At 54.3% G+C, this 17620-nt stretch overlaps 6 protein-coding genes across 6 annotated transcripts; 5 read left to right on the top strand and 1 right to left on the bottom strand.

The window, feature by feature from the left end:
• Positions 1 to 944: 944 nt before the first annotated feature.
• Positions 945 to 5842, top strand: PG985_001138 (uncharacterized protein; the record flags this gene model as incomplete). The annotated part of the gene is made up of 3 exons (XM_066820907.1): positions 945 to 1301; positions 1360 to 3906; positions 3974 to 5842. The coding sequence occupies 3 exons, from the start codon at positions 945 to 947 to the stop codon at positions 5840 to 5842; spliced, it is 4773 nt and encodes a 1590-aa protein (XP_066691786.1).
• Positions 5843 to 6691: 849 nt separating this feature from the next.
• PG985_001137 (uncharacterized protein) lies at positions 6692 to 7223 on the bottom strand (the record flags this gene model as incomplete). Its single annotated transcript, XM_066820906.1, has 2 exons — positions 6692 to 7031; positions 7120 to 7223. 2 exons carry the CDS (start codon positions 7221 to 7223, stop codon positions 6692 to 6694), a joined length of 444 nt encoding a protein of 147 aa, XP_066691785.1.
• A 1678-nt stretch (positions 7224 to 8901) lies between these two features.
• PG985_001136 (serine/threonine protein kinase-36) lies at positions 8902 to 10839 on the top strand (the record flags this gene model as incomplete). The annotated part of the gene is made up of 1 exon (XM_066820905.1): positions 8902 to 10839. The coding sequence occupies one exon, from the start codon at positions 8902 to 8904 to the stop codon at positions 10837 to 10839; it is 1938 nt and encodes a 645-aa protein (XP_066691784.1).
• Positions 10840 to 11325: 486 nt separating this feature from the next.
• On the top strand, positions 11326 to 12045 carry PG985_001135 (uncharacterized protein; the record flags this gene model as incomplete). The annotated part of the gene is made up of 1 exon (XM_066820904.1): positions 11326 to 12045. One exon carries the CDS (start codon positions 11326 to 11328, stop codon positions 12043 to 12045), a length of 720 nt encoding a protein of 239 aa, XP_066691783.1.
• Positions 12046 to 12771: 726 nt separating this feature from the next.
• On the top strand, positions 12772 to 13848 carry PG985_001134 (uncharacterized protein; the record flags this gene model as incomplete). Its single annotated transcript, XM_066820903.1, has 1 exon — positions 12772 to 13848. The coding sequence occupies one exon, from the start codon at positions 12772 to 12774 to the stop codon at positions 13846 to 13848; it is 1077 nt and encodes a 358-aa protein (XP_066691782.1).
• Positions 13849 to 15195: 1347 nt separating this feature from the next.
• PG985_001133 (WSC domain-containing protein) lies at positions 15196 to 17448 on the top strand (the record flags this gene model as incomplete). Its single annotated transcript, XM_066820902.1, has 3 exons — positions 15196 to 15409; positions 15475 to 16812; positions 16913 to 17448. 3 exons carry the CDS (start codon positions 15196 to 15198, stop codon positions 17446 to 17448), a joined length of 2088 nt encoding a protein of 695 aa, XP_066691781.1.
• Positions 17449 to 17620: the final 172 nt, after the last annotated feature.

Below are 17620 nucleotides of genomic sequence, written 5' to 3'. Positions count from 1 at the left end.
GAGTTTACATACAGATGACGGGCAGCGGGGATGCTGTCCACCGAACTGGATACACTCCATTCCTAAGGCAACGGAAGTATCCACCTGAACACCTCAAGGATGTTGGGTACTGATTCGATGGAGACGATCATAGATCAAACGAAAGCCGGGGCGTCCCATGAAAATGTATTTTGATGAGACTCCCACGTGTCGATAATGGTATCATGCTCCAGACGATACCAGGATTACCATAAGTATGGGGTGAAGTGTTTAAGAGCTGAAATATCTGAGTGAATCGGAGCCATCCATCAGTTCCGACAAAGCTCCTATCTACTACACCAGTCGCCAGCTGCGGCAAACTGATGCGCTAGGGAAGCTGGCTAGTTGGACTGTTTTTGGTAACTCACTTTGATTGATGTCAAGAATGCCAATGAATGGTGTTGGATTGCTGTTAGCTGGCTTCGGATGAAGCTGTAACCACTACAAGTCACTGAATCGGCCCCGCACAGTGGAGCTCTTCGGTGCTCGTGGCAGCTTTTTAAGCCCTGGAGCTGTGAGCTTTAAGCTGTTTAGGCTGGGCGTTACGGGGCTCTTATCGATACCTAATTCCCGGAAGCAGGGCAGCTTTCAATTCACTCTTGAATCATTCATTCCAGTCATTTTCCCGTCCAAGCCAACTTCTAATGACAGCTCCAAAGCTGCACCCGTCCGTTACCTGTCGGCCTAGGTTAGTCTACGCGCAGGGAGAGCTAGTTTGAGCTCCCAACCACCATCACGTCATACTGGTTGTTCGTCACAACCTGTGATACAATTTCCACGCGCTTGCCTTTGGGGAGGTGCAGGTAAGCAGGGAACTCATCTTTGGTGGACTGGGGACTCTGCCACTTGACAAGGACCGATCAAGCAAAGCCTCATCCGATACAACACGAATACCGTTGCCTCGTAATGCTGCAAAGTCAGCGAAGATGGCGTTCACCGACCATGCGCCAACCCCCATCGCGCAGCTGAACCCCGAACTGCCCGCCCAAACCGCTACAGTGCGTGGAGTCGTCACCATCGTCTGGCCCTACAGCTCGACGACCAGCTCCCTCTCCTTCACGATTGCAGAGCCTGAGTACCGCCTTAGACGACCCAAAGGCCAAATCCGTGTCAACTTCGCCGGCCACATTGCAAAGGAGGTATCGGGCTCGGGTATAGGGAGTGGCGACGAGCTTGTCATCTGTCTCGATGGCGTGGAATGGGAGGCGGCGGCGACAAACACTCGCCTTGCCAGCGCTGGGCATGAATGGCAGCTGAAGTTCTCTCAGAAGCTGCGCCTTCAAGTAAGTACTATACCAAACCCCGGCTTGTGCGACTACTTATTCACGTTTGGGGAATCAGGCCAAGCTTAACGCGTCCGGCGAAACGAAAATTCTCGAGATCGATCAGTCATCAACCGCTCCTCAGTCAGAGCCCACAGCACCCGGCGCAGTCGAGGCCCCAACCGCTCCACCGACCCCGAACGTAGAATATGCCCTCCCAGCAAGCTTCAAAGTGCCACCAGCTAAGAGCAGGTCATTAAAGAGACTTGCCGACGGCGAATTTGCATCGCCTGCTTTCATCAAGAGAGCGCAAGAATCATATGGGTCGTTGTTCGAGGATGGCTTTGACATCTTCGAGGACGCGCTCAGCATGTTTGAGGAGGATGGTGGAGCTAGGGGCAGGGGCCGGAAGAGATCAAAATTTGGGCGACAAAGCGGCGCATGGCGATATACCAGCCAGTCGCCAGAGCGCAGTCCAGAGCCCGAGCCCGAGCCGGAGATGGACTCAGAGCCCGAGCCGGTACCGGAACCGCAGCCCGATATCGAGCCAGAAAAGGGGCAAGAGGAGGAAGCTGCTGCAAGCAAATCGAGCAGACCCAGTCCATCGCATCATCCCCAGCGCCCCCAAATGACCGACGAAGGCTGTCAAACCATGGAGATCGACCTACCGAGCCCTCCAGCTAGATATGGTTCCAGTACGGCGAGTCTGCACTTTTTTCAGCCAGTCCAGAGCGCGAATACCCCAGCAGACAATGTCAGTGGTTTCCTAAATCAAGACCACCAACGTGCCACCTCGGGGGATTGGAGCCTTGCTCCCATCAGCAGAGAAGAACCTCGGACAGAGGTCGGTCTCTCCATGGGCGAGGAAAGCAGACCACATTTCGCCCAAGCTATAGATTTTGATCTAGGCATGGGTGGAAATCAAATACAGCAACAATGGTCACCACAAGTTCCCGAAGTTGATCCAAACCTCAGTTCCGGGCCTGGTACACATCCTGCTACTCAAACAGAGGCGTTTCCTTCGGACTACGCAGCTGGCTTGGGTTCCAATCTATCTGCTGTTCGGTTTGATTTCGGCGGACCGGAAGTAATGCCACATTACGATGCAATGCAATCGGATGCTCGTCAAGATCAGCATGATTTTCATTATCCCCCGCTCGACATGCAGGCCACTGCTAGCACAGGCTCTAATCATGGTATGCCATCAAATCCTTTCTCAGCACCAGCCCCAGCAAGTTATCCCGAGCCCGAGCCGGCTTCCACATCTACGAACCCTTTTCTGCCGCAGGATAATGTCCCCGCAAACCTTGTCCAGCACGTGGGTTCCTCCTTGTGGGCTCCTATCAACAACACTAAGGCGTCTACTGATTCGGGCCACGAGAAGAGATCGGCCAGTGTCGATGGTCAATCCCCTGATACTGCTTTAGTGATCGATAACAGCGACGGTGAGGCAGAGGCAGGTGAGATGGAGCCCGACATCAACGCTAAAGAGCCTAGCTCATTCGAGACCGAGCATGTTTTGCAACCTAATCACCCCGAATGGAACAACGTTGAGGGCGAGGACTACGAAGACGAAGTGGACGCACAGTATTCTGACGACGATGAGCCAGAATACGATGACAACGAGAAAGGTGGAGACTATGACACCAGAAACTACGTTGGCCCAAATGACGATGAGGATGATAGCCACGATGAAGATCTACGACCTCACCGTCTGGAGCCCGAATTTGATGATGGAGACGGCGAGGATTGGGACGTAGACGAGGATGGCCCATTCGAAGAGGACGACGAAGAACTGGATTACGACGAAGAAGAGGAGGAGGATGCAATGGATCTAGATGCACCATTGCAGCAGCGCCAAGCATCCTCGGGCACCAAATCCGCGCCAGTCGTCATCGATTTGTTATCATCGGATGACGAAGATGACGAAGTGCCAGCACCACAGCCCTTGCCAAGGACAGTCCTACCCGCAACCCATCGGGCCTTACCTGTTTCACAACTTGCTCCCAGTTCTCCTCAGTATAGCTCTGAGGAAGTCGAAGACGACGAAGACATCATCTCTGATGACGACGAGGACATATTGGAAGACGATGCTGAGGACGAAGATTTTCAGTCGGAATCCAGTGACAATCATGAACATGATGCTCACATGGAAGATGCTCAAGATGAAAAGGTTACTGTAGCTGAAGAGCAGTCACCTTTGGTCAAGCCAAAGGACATTGCCGAGGAACAGGAAGAGCAGATGGCTCTTTCTTCACCTAGAGAGAGCAAGTCTATGGAGCAAGCTGGCGAAGACCCAGAAGCACCAAAGGCCGTGGCTTTCCCGGTCGAGGACAAAGTTCCTATGCCTGATGCGGAGAGGGAAACTGTAAACGCCCAGACAAGCCACCCTCAACTGGAGCCAAAGGAGGAAGATCTCCATGATTCGAAATTCGGCGAGTCGAGCATGGAAGATGCGAACAACATTGCCATCGGAGGGACACAAATGGAAGAAGACGACGACAGAGCCTCTGCGAATCTCCGAGCAGACGATGCGCCTTCACAAAGGGACGTGGATGACCAAGCCGCGAATGCTGAGGGCGTGAAGGACCATAGTCATGCGCCTTCGCCCAAAATCGACGACGATGTAGCTTCCGGTGCCTCTGGCGTAGTCTTTCCGCCTCCCCCCTACAGAACCTAACTTGTTGAACCAGCTTGACGATAAGCTCGAGGCTGCAGCTCAGCAAAACTTTGCCACGGTACAAAGTAGGGCATCCGAGAGACAACTTCCTACACCACTGGACTCGCAGCTTGTCGAACAGCCTCAGTTGCAAGAGTCTGGCGAGTTTCAAGATTCCGACGAGGACGAGGACGGAGACGAGGTTGTGGCCATGGAAGTCAAGGAGGTAGTCACCACTGTAGCCGCTGCAGCAGAGCAAACACAGGAGTCCACGATCGAGGCTGGCGATCCTGCAGCTACTGCCGAGACTGTCAATGCGACCCAAGCGTCCACTTCGACTGAGTTGTCAGAGCCTGTGTTCGACACTCAAGTCCCATACCGGGAGCTATTCCACACCACTGTTCCCGATAAGCCCTCTCAATCCCAACATGAGTCTGATGCGCAAATGCAGGACAGTGTATCGGACTTCGTGTCTCAAGAGACCTTTGACGACGATACTCTACAAGCCGCATTGCGAGAAGAGGACTCTGACAACTCAGAGGAAGAGGAAGAGGAAGAGGAAGAAGAGGACTCTGTGGAGGACGCTTTGCAGGCTGCGTTGCGAGAAGAAGGAGAAGAAGAAGACGAAATGGACCAAGATGGCTCAGAGGAATATATTTTGCAAGCCTCATTACGGGAAAAGGATGAAGAAGAATGGGAAGAAGAGGCTGGGGACGCATCAGAGGAGGATGCTCTACAAGCCGCATTGCGAGAAAAGGAAGAGGAAATGGGTTACAGTTTCGCTCACACAAATGAAACTGTGGAGGCGGCCACTTTGCCTATTGACGAGGATGAGGATGAGGAATTGAGCCACAGTATCACTCACGTCAAGGAGGCCGTGGAGGTGGTCACTTCGCCAGTGAACGAGGATTCGGCATCGTTGCCAGCTCCTACGCAGGAGAAGGAGCGAACCAGCGACATGATTCAACCGAACACCCAATCTTGGTTAGACTCTGCTCCTCGACTTGAGCCCGTCAAGCCGGCTCAAACCCCAATGGTGCAGCACAAGCGACCGCAGTCAAAGGGACAAGCTACCCCGTCAGTTGAAGTGGGAGATGACCCCTTCACGGATCCCAGCGTGAGGCTTGCGAGGGCCTCGATGGCATCTAGGAGAGCAAGCCGAAAGCGCGACGCCACGCCTGAATCAACCCGGCCGCATACGAGATCTATGTGCTTTCAGATGAGTCCGGAATACAAAGGTGATGCCAGCGTCCAGCTTGCCAAGGCATCGTTCAATGTGCCCTCGAAGTCTAGCTCAAGAGATCAGAGTAAAGCCTTCTCGACATCCCCGGCTACCTCCAAATTTGGCGAAGAGCTTGATCCGATCCCTGTGTGCAAGGCGAAGATTCGCCGCCATCTCCACGACTCGATTCCCGACTACACAGAGTTGAAAGTGTTGCGCTATCATATCGGCAAATCGATTGATGTCTTGGCTGTGGCCTTGATGTCGCCTGACGACCCAAAGCGTGCTACAAAAGGCCCTCGAGAGTACAAGATGACGTTCACTGTCACCGACCCCTCCATTGCATCCAGCGTTACTTTGGTACAGTTATATCGCCCACACAAGGACTCCCTGCCCAAGGTCAAGTCCGGCGACGTCGTCTTACTCCGTAACTTCACCGTGCTGGCAATCAGGGGCAAGGACTACGGTCTCCGCACAAACGACTCGTCGAGTTGGGCCATCTTCGACACGGAAAACGAACCGGCGCAGATTAGAGGTCCGCCCGTCGAGTATGGAGAGGGTGAGACGACGCACGTGGACTATCTGAGGGAATGGTACGGCCTTCTCGACGCCAGCTCACGAGAGAAGCTTGGATCGGCAAGCGAGAAGATGATGAAGGCCAATAGTAGTTCGTCAAAATAGTGATGGCAATTTCACTTTCTTACGGATTTTGGCAGCATTGAGAGAAGTATGGTAATGAATACAGATCAGGTAGGCTCATTGAAGAGCAGAAATATGGCAAGCATGCTGTTATTACGACGAAAAAAGAGGGGGATTATAAACCACAATATACCATTTGCTTTTCTTGTTCTGAACTTCGAATTCCCGAGACTGCCACACGTGACTTCATGTGTCTGCAGGGAAGCCCTCCCTTGCCAATGCCAACGATGACTATCACAAGCCTCAATATAACGTCACTATGTGACTTGGTGACTACTCTGTGCTCAATCCTCGATGTTCGACATTGGAACATTTACATCTTCGTATTACATAGCCATGCCCCTGGTGAAACTGTAATGATAGCAAGCTCGCGATTTGGACGACGATGTCACCAAAGGCACACAAGAAGACGAGGGAGGTGCTTATATCAGCACCTCGGGTCGACTGGCAAGAAATGAGGTTGTTTCATGGTATTTTCATATCTGTTATACACGTGTTTATGTGCTTCTCATGATTGTCCATGTTGTACAGCTGAAGCAGCAGGCCCTCGCACATCTGCATCGCCCAGATCGTTTAATCTGAGAATGTCACCACAGCCCAGAGAGGGCTTATTTTAGAAATATTCCCCATTGCTTACACAGCATCACCTGGCTCCAGGAACCGGGATTTTGCTAGGGAGTCCGTATCGATTTCCCCAATCCAGTTCCTCGAGGGGCCAATTATGCTAGCGAGGCCCGACCAGCCATCGCCTCCAGTGTTGCCCTGCCATCAAATAATCATCTGTATTCTTCTTCCCTTGGGCCCTTTTCGTGCTGGTTCTCTTTTCTCTTTTTACATGGACAACACGTGGCGCGACTTGGTCTTCCTCCTCTGCAGCGTGCGGCGGCCGTTCCGCGAGCGTATGCGGCTCAGGAACCCGTGGCGCCGCTTGCGGACGAGGCGGCTTGTCGTGGCCATGGTCGGGCGCGGGCCGCACCGGATCTGGACGCCGCCGAAGATGGGGCTTGAGGAGATAACGGTCTTGGGGACAATGTCCAGCACGGCGTCGCCCGACGCGGGGGCAGCCGCCGTTGCGGAGGGGACGGGGGCGCAGGTCGGTTGCGAGGCGCGGAAGATGGTCTGGCGGGCGGCGGGGAGCGAGGGGCGCAGCGTGGGGAGAGATGTGAATGTGCTGTTGCGCGGAAGATACAGAGATTAGTTTCATTTCAATGAGCACATGTAGCAGTAATTCGATTGTGCCGAGGAAGGGAGATACGAACCGTCGGGAGAGGAGCGACTGAGGCTGGGCGCTCTTCGTCGCTTGGCTGCTGAGCCGAGACAGAGCGGCGCGGACGCAGGGCGCCGCCAAAGTAGTCGGACGCATCGTGGACGGAATAATGTGTGATTACCAAGTAGTCCGTCAAGCAGCACGAAAGGGAAGTCGAAGCCGTCAATGGTCAATGGTACCTGGGGGAAATTGGTCAACCGGCGGTCGTCACTCGAGGCCTCGCAGCGCAAGCTTTGGGAGTTTCGAGCTGTCAAAAATTCGAGCTAGGCCGGCGCCGGTCCGCCTAACCCCGACTGAGCAGTATGCCTCGCACTGTGAGGACTGGATGTACGATCGACGTTGACATGATCGGCTTGCCAGCAGCAACATGAGCGTGATGTTGTTTTGCGAAGTGGTATTATCTAGTATGTCACATCTCTAGTGGTGGGCAGTGAGCAATTGTCGCATTTGGCTATCTGTCTACGTAAATGCAGGCTTTGCAGGCTGGTGGGTTGAGCAGCTGTCTCGTGAAAGTCCTCTCGGCGATCAGACTTGGCAGCAACATGGGCACGGGCATACCAAGCCCACGTATCATCGTCTTGACGGATGGGCAAAATTACCAGGGTAAAGAACATCCATGGTAGACCAGTAGAGTAGGAGCATGATACACCATGCTGTGTATGTAGATGATAATGATACTAATGACTTTCTTCTTCATGACGATGCGCGAAGCATCAGTACACAATGAAAAAAATGGTATTGCGAATTGCAATTGTGACAACAAAAATTCCACCGAATACGACCCCGAAGGATAGTATAGGAAGAGAGAACGCCGCGCTGTGCAATGCAGGTTCCTCAACCTGGCCCAGGGAATACTTGATCTCCCCAAGCCCCAGCAAGGTAAGTATGAAGAGAAAAAGAGAAGAAAGAAAGTTGGAAAAGGTGGGAGGGAGACCAGATATTTATACCCTCTCTAGAGGGGCCAGGATCAGTAAGCCCCACATAATTCTGGCCTGAGCTTAGGCTACCAGGCAGGCACTAGGCCAGGCACCCACTAGGAACCACTAGGCACCAGGCAATTACTGGTAACAATTGAATGCACCGACTCAGAGGCAAGAAGGTGCTGCTCACATTCGGCGCACCATCTCCTGCAGCAAGCAGGCACGAAGTTTAGGCATTTGCAGTCCACGGACAGGTGACATACAATCGGCGTGACAATGCATACTACCGTATAGATTATCAAGTAATATGAACCAAATCTGACTCTACAGTTCGAGAACAACTAATAAGAGATTTATTGATTGCTATGGACCCCAAATTCAAGTCCTGGGCACAGGTTGGTAACATTAATGCCGTTGAGCTCAGGCACGACGACCAAGACGGAGCTTCTGCTACGCCTTCAGATTGTAGATTTTTGAAATCGTGCCCTGTGTGCAAGATGCAGCAAAACCTATGAGCATCCATGCGAAGCAAGCCCTTTACAGGCGTTCAACCCGTTTGCGGAACTCTTGCCAGGAATGTGGCCGAAGGCGCCGACTTGTCACACAATTGGATGCGGTCCGGATTACATGACAACAGCATTGTCCAGATACGCACGGCATTCCAACATGAAATCATTTCCAGTTTCAATACGTAGGAGTCATTATTTGCTGCAATGGTATGAATTATTAAGAGGACGCTCCTTGGGCACTCCCGTCACGACCCTGTCCTGTTGCTCCCAATTACAAAGAAGCAAGAACTGGTAGCGTCGCCCTCAGACTCGAGCGATTGGTTATTTATCATACATATCTATAAAATGACAGAAGTCGAAGTCGCTTTTACGAGACCACCGTATCTCCCGTTCCAAAGTACCGGCCAAGCTGTCCATGCAGCATATGATGTATACGACGACTCTGAGGAGGCGGTCGGTCGCTACCAGCCTCTAGACGACCCCGAAGACCTAGAGGATGTAGAGCAGTATAAGCGAGGTGGTTACCACCCGGTACACTTGGGTGACCAGCTGGATGACCGCTTCGAAGTCTTCCACAAGCTTGGCTTTGGACCCGATGCCACAGTCTGGCTCTGTCTAGATACAAGGGCCCAGAATTGGCGAGCAGTCAAGGTCATGCGGGCGGCTCTCTCTTCATTGCCATCCTTGGCTTTTCCATACTCTTTCGATGAAGCAGCCAGAACCTGTGACGAATTGCTATTAATGCAACATTTCGAAAATAAGGGGGTCGACGCCGAGGAAGCCGGCAGCCATCATGTCGTAATTCCGGACGAGAGCTTCCAGATTGATGGCCCGAACGGCACGCACGTTTGCTTCGTACTCCCCGTCCTAGGGCCCTCGATCCTGAGCAAACTGAACGCACCCGAGACGCATGGCGAGATATTGCACCAAGTCGCCGAGAGCCTACGGTTCTTGCACGAGCACGGGGTGCGTCACGGCGATGTGCGACCCCAAAACATACTGCTGCGGCTTCGAGATGATGATTTCGCCAAGGATGACATGGATCTCTTACTGGGGCTGCCTGAGCTGGAGAAAGTGCGCCGCGAGGTGTCGGATGCCGACATGGACAACGATCGAGACCCCGGCCCCCACGCGCCGCGGTATCTGGTTCGCCCCACGAGCCTTGAGGGGCTCGGAGTGGAGGACAAGGTAGCCGTGGTGGACGCTGGCGGGTACTATCATAGTGTGGATGGGGAAGTGCCAATGCATCCCGACTTACCGTTAGCGTATGCTGCGCCGGAGGTCGTGTTTGCAAGCACCGAAGACTCTGTATCGAGACTGGAGAGCGACGTGTGGGCACTAGGCTGTACGATTGCCGAGCTGCGATGCGGGAAACCCTTATTTAGTGTTGGACGGTACGGAGGTGGGGAAGAGAAATACCTCGAGGACTTGGAGTACCTATTCGGGCCCCTGCCACATCCATATCGAAGCGCGCAGGGGGCATTGGCAGCCGGAATTCGCCTCGAGGAGACCCATTCGACCTTGTCTGAAGCCGGCGAGCAGATACTAGAGAAACAATTTGGGAAGCAAGAGGATTGTGACTCACCTTGGCAACCTATGTCGATGAGTTCAGAAGAGCTGGTACAGTCACGCAAGGAGTCATTCTCCAAGAGTGGCCGGTCGTGTCCTATTGAGGCGGCAATCTCGCAGGAGCGTCATTGGTTCGACTTCCCACTCGACGCTGAAGGACAGCCAGACCAGAACGGAGACATGGTCGCCTACAGCCACGCTATCCCTGAGAGCGAGGTCCCTGAGCTCGGTGACCTTCTCCGGAAGATCTTCCAGTACGATCCCAGCGAGAGAATCAGTATCGAAGAGGTTCTTCATCATCCGTGGTTCCGGAACACGATGGAGATGATGAGAACACCTGAACTGCGTGGTTCCGTGTCCGCATCATCATCGCCGCTGTCGCCAAAAACCAAATCACCATCTTGGAAGACTGAGATCGAACAGGCCAAACCCAAGGCGGGTGAAGTTCATTCCAAACCTCGCAACGACGACACGCCCGCAAAGTCTACGTTCATCATCGATCGCATGATTATAGGGATCGTTCTGGCTTCGTTATGTTGGGCCGTGGCATTGGTTCTACTGGCACTTGCTGGGTTGCGATTCGAATGGGTTCCGCTGGGCCAGGTAACCCGCTCTCAGCAGTTGCTTCAGCTTAGCGGCTCCGAGGGACAGCTGCAGATTCCGGTAAAGGCCATGCCTAGGTCTCCAATAGAGTGTAATTGCGTGATTAGTTGAGTAGAGTTGTCTACTCGCTATTGAGAGTGGCTCAGGTTGCCCACTTCGAGGATACTTTTTTCATCAGCCACATGACATTTTGGTCGCCTTACTTCATGGTCGAGCCAGAAGAACGAATTGACATGATGACTGAAAACTGCATTGCATGTCTGTAGAACCCGGGTCTACTCGAGCTTGTTGCTTGATGTATCCCACATCATGGGGCTACTTGGGGCTACCAAGTCGTACCAACCTGGGAGGTGGATGGTCACTACCGGAAAAGGCGCCTTAAAAAACCCTAAAACAGGTTAGGTTAGGTAACCAAGTAGCCTCCCAATTGGGTAGCACCTACCTTCTTGGCCTGGCCTACCTGAGTCTTTGTCGGCAGCAGCTTTCAATTCAACCGCCTTCGCAATTCGAGCGAACTTCAACCGACTCACCCGACGAAAAGCCGTTGGACAAACCAGCAAGGCGCTGCTGCATGGGCGATCCGGGTTCGACTTGATCATGGCATCGGAGCCTTACCCACTGGTTTCTGAATCCGAAGAGCTGCCGCCTCCACCGTCATCGGCAGCAATTGACACTGCACTCTCAGATGCCATTACCGTCCAATCGGATCCCAATTCCTATGACCAGCATCATCAGGACCTGCAACACCATGGCGAAATAGATCAACACCAGCAACACTCCCACCAAACAGACCACTCCCTGCTGGATCAATCGTCAATACAACAAGATCACACTCATCAGCAATACGACCATCAATTGCCCCAGCCCTCCGTCCCGACAACAGGCGAGCAAGAATCCGAACACATCCCGCTTTCCTACGACAGCCTCCCGTCGCCAATCTCCGCCGCAACTGCTGCGCACCAAGGCGTCCAGTTGCTCCAAGCTGCCACTGCCGAAAATGCAGATCCTCTATCACCCGGCCTGATAGCTCAGCAGTATGCGCAGTCGGCCTCTTTGCATGTGAATGACGCGGCGGCTGCCGCTGCTGCTGCTGCTGCCGCCGCCGCCGCCGCTCAGTACAACACCGAGCCCGTTTCCGTCTCACCATCTGCGCATTCTCACTCTGGTGCCGGGGGGCAACTCACCAATGGCCACGGTCAGGGCGCCCAGTCGTCAACACCCCCGGCTCAAAAGGTGACGCGCTTGCGACGCGCTTGCGACATGTGCAGCCAGCGGAAAGTCAAGGTAAGGCATTATTATCATGCGTCGCTTCGATAACCATCAGTGGCTGACCAATGTCGTATAATATAGTGCGACGAGAGCGGCCCTCCATGCAAGCCATGTTCCGATCTTAATGTCGAATGCACCTTTCAGCGTGAGATGAAGCGCCGCGGGCCCCCTAATAAGCATGCTGAGGCTGCTAAAGCCGCGAAGCGAGCACGGATAGAAGAACCTATGACCGAGTCGCCAGGCCCGCAACATGCCGCAGAGACACTTGTTTCCATAGCTGGCCACGAAGGCGGGACCGGGGCTATGGACGCTGAAGCCATCGCCCCTTGGCCGGTTCTGTCTCTATTGGTGGATGACTTCTTTACTTACATCCACCCCCTGGTTCCTTTTCCTCATGAGCCTACATTTCGCCAAGCTTTCCACGCTCGAGCCGATCGGACAGACCCTGTCTTTCTGGCATTGTTAGCGAGCATGATTGGCTCGCTGGTGGCATCTTTCCCCCGAAGTGTGAGGGCGCACTTGAAAGCATCCCACAGCCCAACACTATTTCCTACCGCTATATCCATGATCGACCGCTGTCGTTTGGTGGCTCTGGAGGCACGAGGCCCTCTGTTCATGGCCAAGGAAGACGTAACTGTCAATGATGCTGCGACGAGTTACTTCCTTGGACTTACCTCGGCTTACACCTTCCAGTTCAAGGCATGCAGACGTTTCATGTCAGAAACTCTGACGTTCTGTAGAGAGCTGGGTACTCACAGGCCTCCAGATGCATCCATGCTTGTATCGGGTGGTGCCGATCTGGCCTCTAAGCCAATCAACTACATCACTGATCAGATCGGGAAGCGCATCTTTTGGGTTATGGTGGCAGGCGTCAGGTCCATGCAGCAAATGGGGGCCTCCATCAACGAAGTCCCAATACCACCGCCCAATGCCCAGCAGCCATATCCAGAGATGCCCCTAGAGGTCGATGACGAATATATATTCGCCGATCATGTATTGCCTCAACCCGAGGGCACAATGTCTCTCATCACGGGGTTCAACAGGAACATCAACACGTATCTGTCTATGAATGAGCTCATAGGCATTGATATGTGTTACGGTATCAAGTTCTTCGAGTGGACGGCCCAGAGGACGATGTTGAACAATGCATTAAACCAGGCCAAGGGCATTACCGAAACACTGCCCCCGGAATTGCAAGTCGACACGGCGAACCCGCAAGCTGAAAGGAACGTGGCGTTCCTCGACGAGTCTGGTTTTCAGTACTGTCCGCCAGCATTTCCAGCAACCCAGCCTGCCCATGATGTGCGGCATGCTTTTGCAGAACAGCCTTCGCGCCGCAGAAAGCTGCAGCTTGAGATCCAAAAGGCCAATATCTACGCGTCTCAGCTGGCTACGCGCTCATACTACGTGGAGAGGTATCTTAACTTACGAGACACCCACCGGGCACGGTCCCACGTCTCGGAAAACAGTGAAGGCGATGCCAAAGATGAGGTCGACCTGATGATAACCAATGAGCGTGAGCTCATTGTCCAGCACCTGTTAACCGTGTTGACTACGATCACACAGCGGAACATGGAGCCGAACGGGGCTTCGTTGGTCAACAAGATTCGCCAAGTTGCTAGTACGCTACTTAATGATGCTCCGGAACGGAAGGGGCCGGTGGCCATGAAGGCCGAAGAGTACCTCAGCAAGTTCCTCGATATCATGATGAAGTTGGAGAAGACCGGCACAGTAGCTGGAGGGGCAAACGGCACAATGACACCCCAGGACGAGGAAGAGGAACTTCAGCACTGGGCAAATCTTCGAGATTATCAGATTCAGTTTGCTGCCAACGGCGGCTTTCTTGGTTAAGGCTCTGCGGGGGCATCCATATATACTAAATTAAATGTATTATATTGAACTGGGAAATGGCCTCTACATGCATGATTTCACACATCTCCACCTAGATGGGACGAAATTGCTGCAACTTTTGTTGGGGCGGTGTTCTGCCATACTTGATCGATACAAGCCACACTATGCTTTTCTCACTGATCACCAGTCGCAGTCAACTCCTGGAAGAAACCACCCCGCCTACGATGAAGATGGAGAACCCCTAGCAGCAGCTTTTAGCCCAAAATGGAACGAGATTTCGGCCCGAGGTTCGGATCTATCAACACCTCGCTTGAATTTGTGGCCATTCCTAAATATATATGCCAACTCTGTATATCAACCCGGCCGAATGGCGGCGGCGGGACCTAGACGTCAATGCCACGGGCTCGTTTCTTGTCGCGCATGCAGTGGCGCGCCAGACGACCGCCGCCAAAATTGGCGAAAGCATCGCTTTTGTAACAAGTCTAGCGGCACATAGTTTAGCCCGGGGACATATGAATACGGTTCTGATCCCGGGTGCTAAGCTACCTAGTTGAAGGTGGCAATTTATGGTGGCTAAGGCCTATACTATTATTCCGAGAGGCTACCTAGCACCTTGGTACGATAGGTTCACGTGGTTGTTGGAGTGGCCTTCAAGGTGTCTATAACTTACTACGTCAGAGCCCGTGTTGATACAACTGGGGACCGCCAAAGTCTACTATACTCCCTAAATCTTGCACATGGTTCAGTCCATCATTCAGTCCACTTGATTTGCCCCGGGCCGGCCCTACCTGAAAGGCGTCTTCCAAGCGCCATCGACCTGGGGAAAAAGCACTTCCAGGGGCGCCAAGACAGCTTTGGCCTTGTTGTATTGAACATGGGCAAGCCATAATGTCCTTGCTCAAGCAACTAGAGGTCGAAGATGGAAAGATGCTAGAATACCTCCTACGTCAAAAAGGCCGGCATCGATAAGTCTTCTGAACTTGGGTTGCGAAATGACGGACGCCTCGCTTCTGTGAGTTCGCATGGTAGGCCAGTCGGTCCGCAGCTGCAACAGCCCCCTTGTACCTTGATGTCTTCATGGGACAACTTGGTCCGCAAGATGAACGGCTTGGAAGAGCCGAGAACATGAGATGTACGCAACACCCGGAGGATGGGATAGCCTCGGCGCACACCTACATGTGTCAAGCATCTATAAGAGGGCCAGCCGCCGCTTCGAGAAGTGTGGATCGGACCTTCTCAAGCATCCAAAGGAAATCTGCTCACGGGTGTTCCAGGAATCGCCACAGCACTGCTATTTCACACTCGCTTCCTCCCAGTCACGACCCCCCAGCACGTAACTGAACCGAGATGGCGCTTGCTCACCCACTGAGTGCCCCGGTCTCGGCGGTGCCGGACCTGTCGCTCGAATGGTATCCCGAGCTGACGTGGTGTACGGCCAGCTTTACTCCCTTCAAGCCTCTGGGGTGCTTTGACGACACCGGCAAGGACTCGATTCTCGTAATGAGAAGTGCGGCTGACCAAAATGATATGACCCAAGAGGCCTGCTGGGCCATCTGCAAAGGTGGGTTGGGGCCTTGCATTACATCATGTTGGCAAAGACCAAAGGGCACTACTGACACGAGCCAGGTAACGCTTTCCGCCTCGCCGGCCTGACGTACGGAGGTGTCTGCTACTGCGGGCCGAGCCTCACGACCTCGACCCCGTCCCCGGGCAAATGCGACATGAACTGTTCCTCCAACGCGAACGAGGTCTGCGGCGGCAATGGCTATATGAACGTCTTCGAGGACACGACTTTCCCAAGCACCCAAGGGGTCACCGTCGCCGACTACGAGCCGATCGGCTGCTACGACGACGCCCTGAGTGCGGGACGCGCTTTGGGATACCCACAGGACCTTCCCGGGGACTACATGACCACCGAGCTGTGTCTCCAGGCCTGTTTGGACGCTGGGTTCGCCTACGCGGGCACAGAGTGGTCGAGCCAGTGCTTCTGCGGCGTCATCATGAACGAGGCAACCGCCTTGTTAACAAACCAAACCGCGTCGTGCCGCAATACCTGCAATGGCAATCCCAACCAGATCTGTGGAGGCAGCGGAGCCATCAGCGTGTACAAGTGTGACGAGCTCCTCTCTAACCAGCCCTGTGGTGCCAATATACTCCCACCAGACAAGAGCCCGACACCGTCGTCGACGCCGTTGTCTTCGTCTTCCTCAACCAAGACGTCCGGTGTCAGCTCGGCAGCACCTCCGTCTACAAGCACTACCAGTACTCCAATCTATGTCCCTCCAACAAGCACCCCAAAACCACCCACGAGCACTCCTAAACCACCCACGGACACTCCTAAACCACCAACACCTACTCCGCCTTCAAGCAGCCCGAAGCCACCAACGACCACCCCGAAGCCCCCGCCCACAACCACGCCCAAGCCTCCTCCCCCCACGACTACGACGCCAGGGGGTCTCTGCACCACTACCGTGGCCATTCCGCCCAAGTGCGAGTACAAGTGTGGCGAGAAGTTCTGCTCGAACCCGCTGCCAGCATGGAGCGACGAGCAGGGCTGCATGGAGGCGTACTCGAACTGCAAGATGATGGTTCCGGGCTGCTTCAAGAACGCCGGGTGGCCCAGCTGCATGAACTGCTTCGACTTCCACGAGTGGTGCAACACCATCAAGTACTACTGCAAGAAGAAGAGCTACTACGGCAGCGAGTTCGGAAAGGACCACTGCTTCCACAACTACCCCCCGGTGGACTGCCCGCCGCACACGACGACCACCACCACCTACCCCTGTAAGTCGACGCCGCCCGCGCCACCGAGCCCGCCCCAGCCGCCGCCTTGCCCGCCGACCCCAACCGGCTACTGCAGGCAGCCCGCCAACGACAAGTACGGCTACAGCGAGCAGAAGCCTGTCGGCAACATCCACTTGCCTATCCTCAACTGCAACAACCTCGAGTCTCAGCACCGAGGCGGTAAGTCACTCTTTCCTTCTCTCCCTTTTCGCGTTCCCTCCAGTCTTGAAAGAGGCCCATTTGAGCATGCTGTACTGACACGCTATCGAATTCGCTACAGGCGACATCCTCAAGCTCTACACACATCAAGACAGCAGCAAGTGCAGCGCGTGGAAGCGGCAGCACGCCCCAGACGCCTGCGAGGCGGCTTGCAAGGAGCAGTACACGCAGTGCAAGGGCACGTACGCGCGGGGCTGCAAGAGCAACGGCAAGGACGACAAAAACAACGAGTACGGCAAAGGCTACCCCGGCCACCACGACAAGGGCAAGGGCGGCGGTCACTGGGGCGGCGGCCACCACGGTGGCGGCAAGGGCAAGCACGGCGGTGGCCATCACGATGGCGGCCCCGGCGGCAAGGACAAGGGCGGCAAGGGCAAGCATGGCGGCGGCTACGGCGGCGATGGTAAGGGAACTTACTTCGAGTACGCGGCCGACGCCGGTCATGCTTCTGCCCTCGAGGCCCGCACCCACGAACGCTGGAGCCAAGACGGCCAGAAGGCGGACGAGGCCTGCACGCAGCAGTACCGCGAATGCGTTGCCCTCAACCGAGATTTCGTGTTCCCTAAGGAGAAGTGTAACACGTACAACAAATGGTAAAGGGGGAGAGAGGAATAGGGAGTGAATCCCTTCTAGGACTGCGCCTCACCTCACAACTTGGAACTTGGTGATGGCGGCGGTCGGATGCTGCTGAGCCGGGTTTGTTGGTTGTGGAGGACAAGTAAAGGAAGAGAGCAGCGTCCCTCGTCTCGATACATATCTCAACCTGCAG

The sequence above is a fragment of the Apiospora marii genome (assembly GCF_038362585.1).
Source record: "Apiospora marii strain CBS 49790 chromosome Unknown utg000001l_segment0_segment0, whole genome shotgun sequence".
In the NCBI taxonomy this organism is placed as follows: domain Eukaryota; kingdom Fungi; phylum Ascomycota; class Sordariomycetes; order Amphisphaeriales; family Apiosporaceae; genus Apiospora; species Apiospora marii.
The sequence above is the reverse complement of the archived record's forward strand: the minus strand, read 5'-3'. Positions and strand labels throughout refer to the sequence as shown.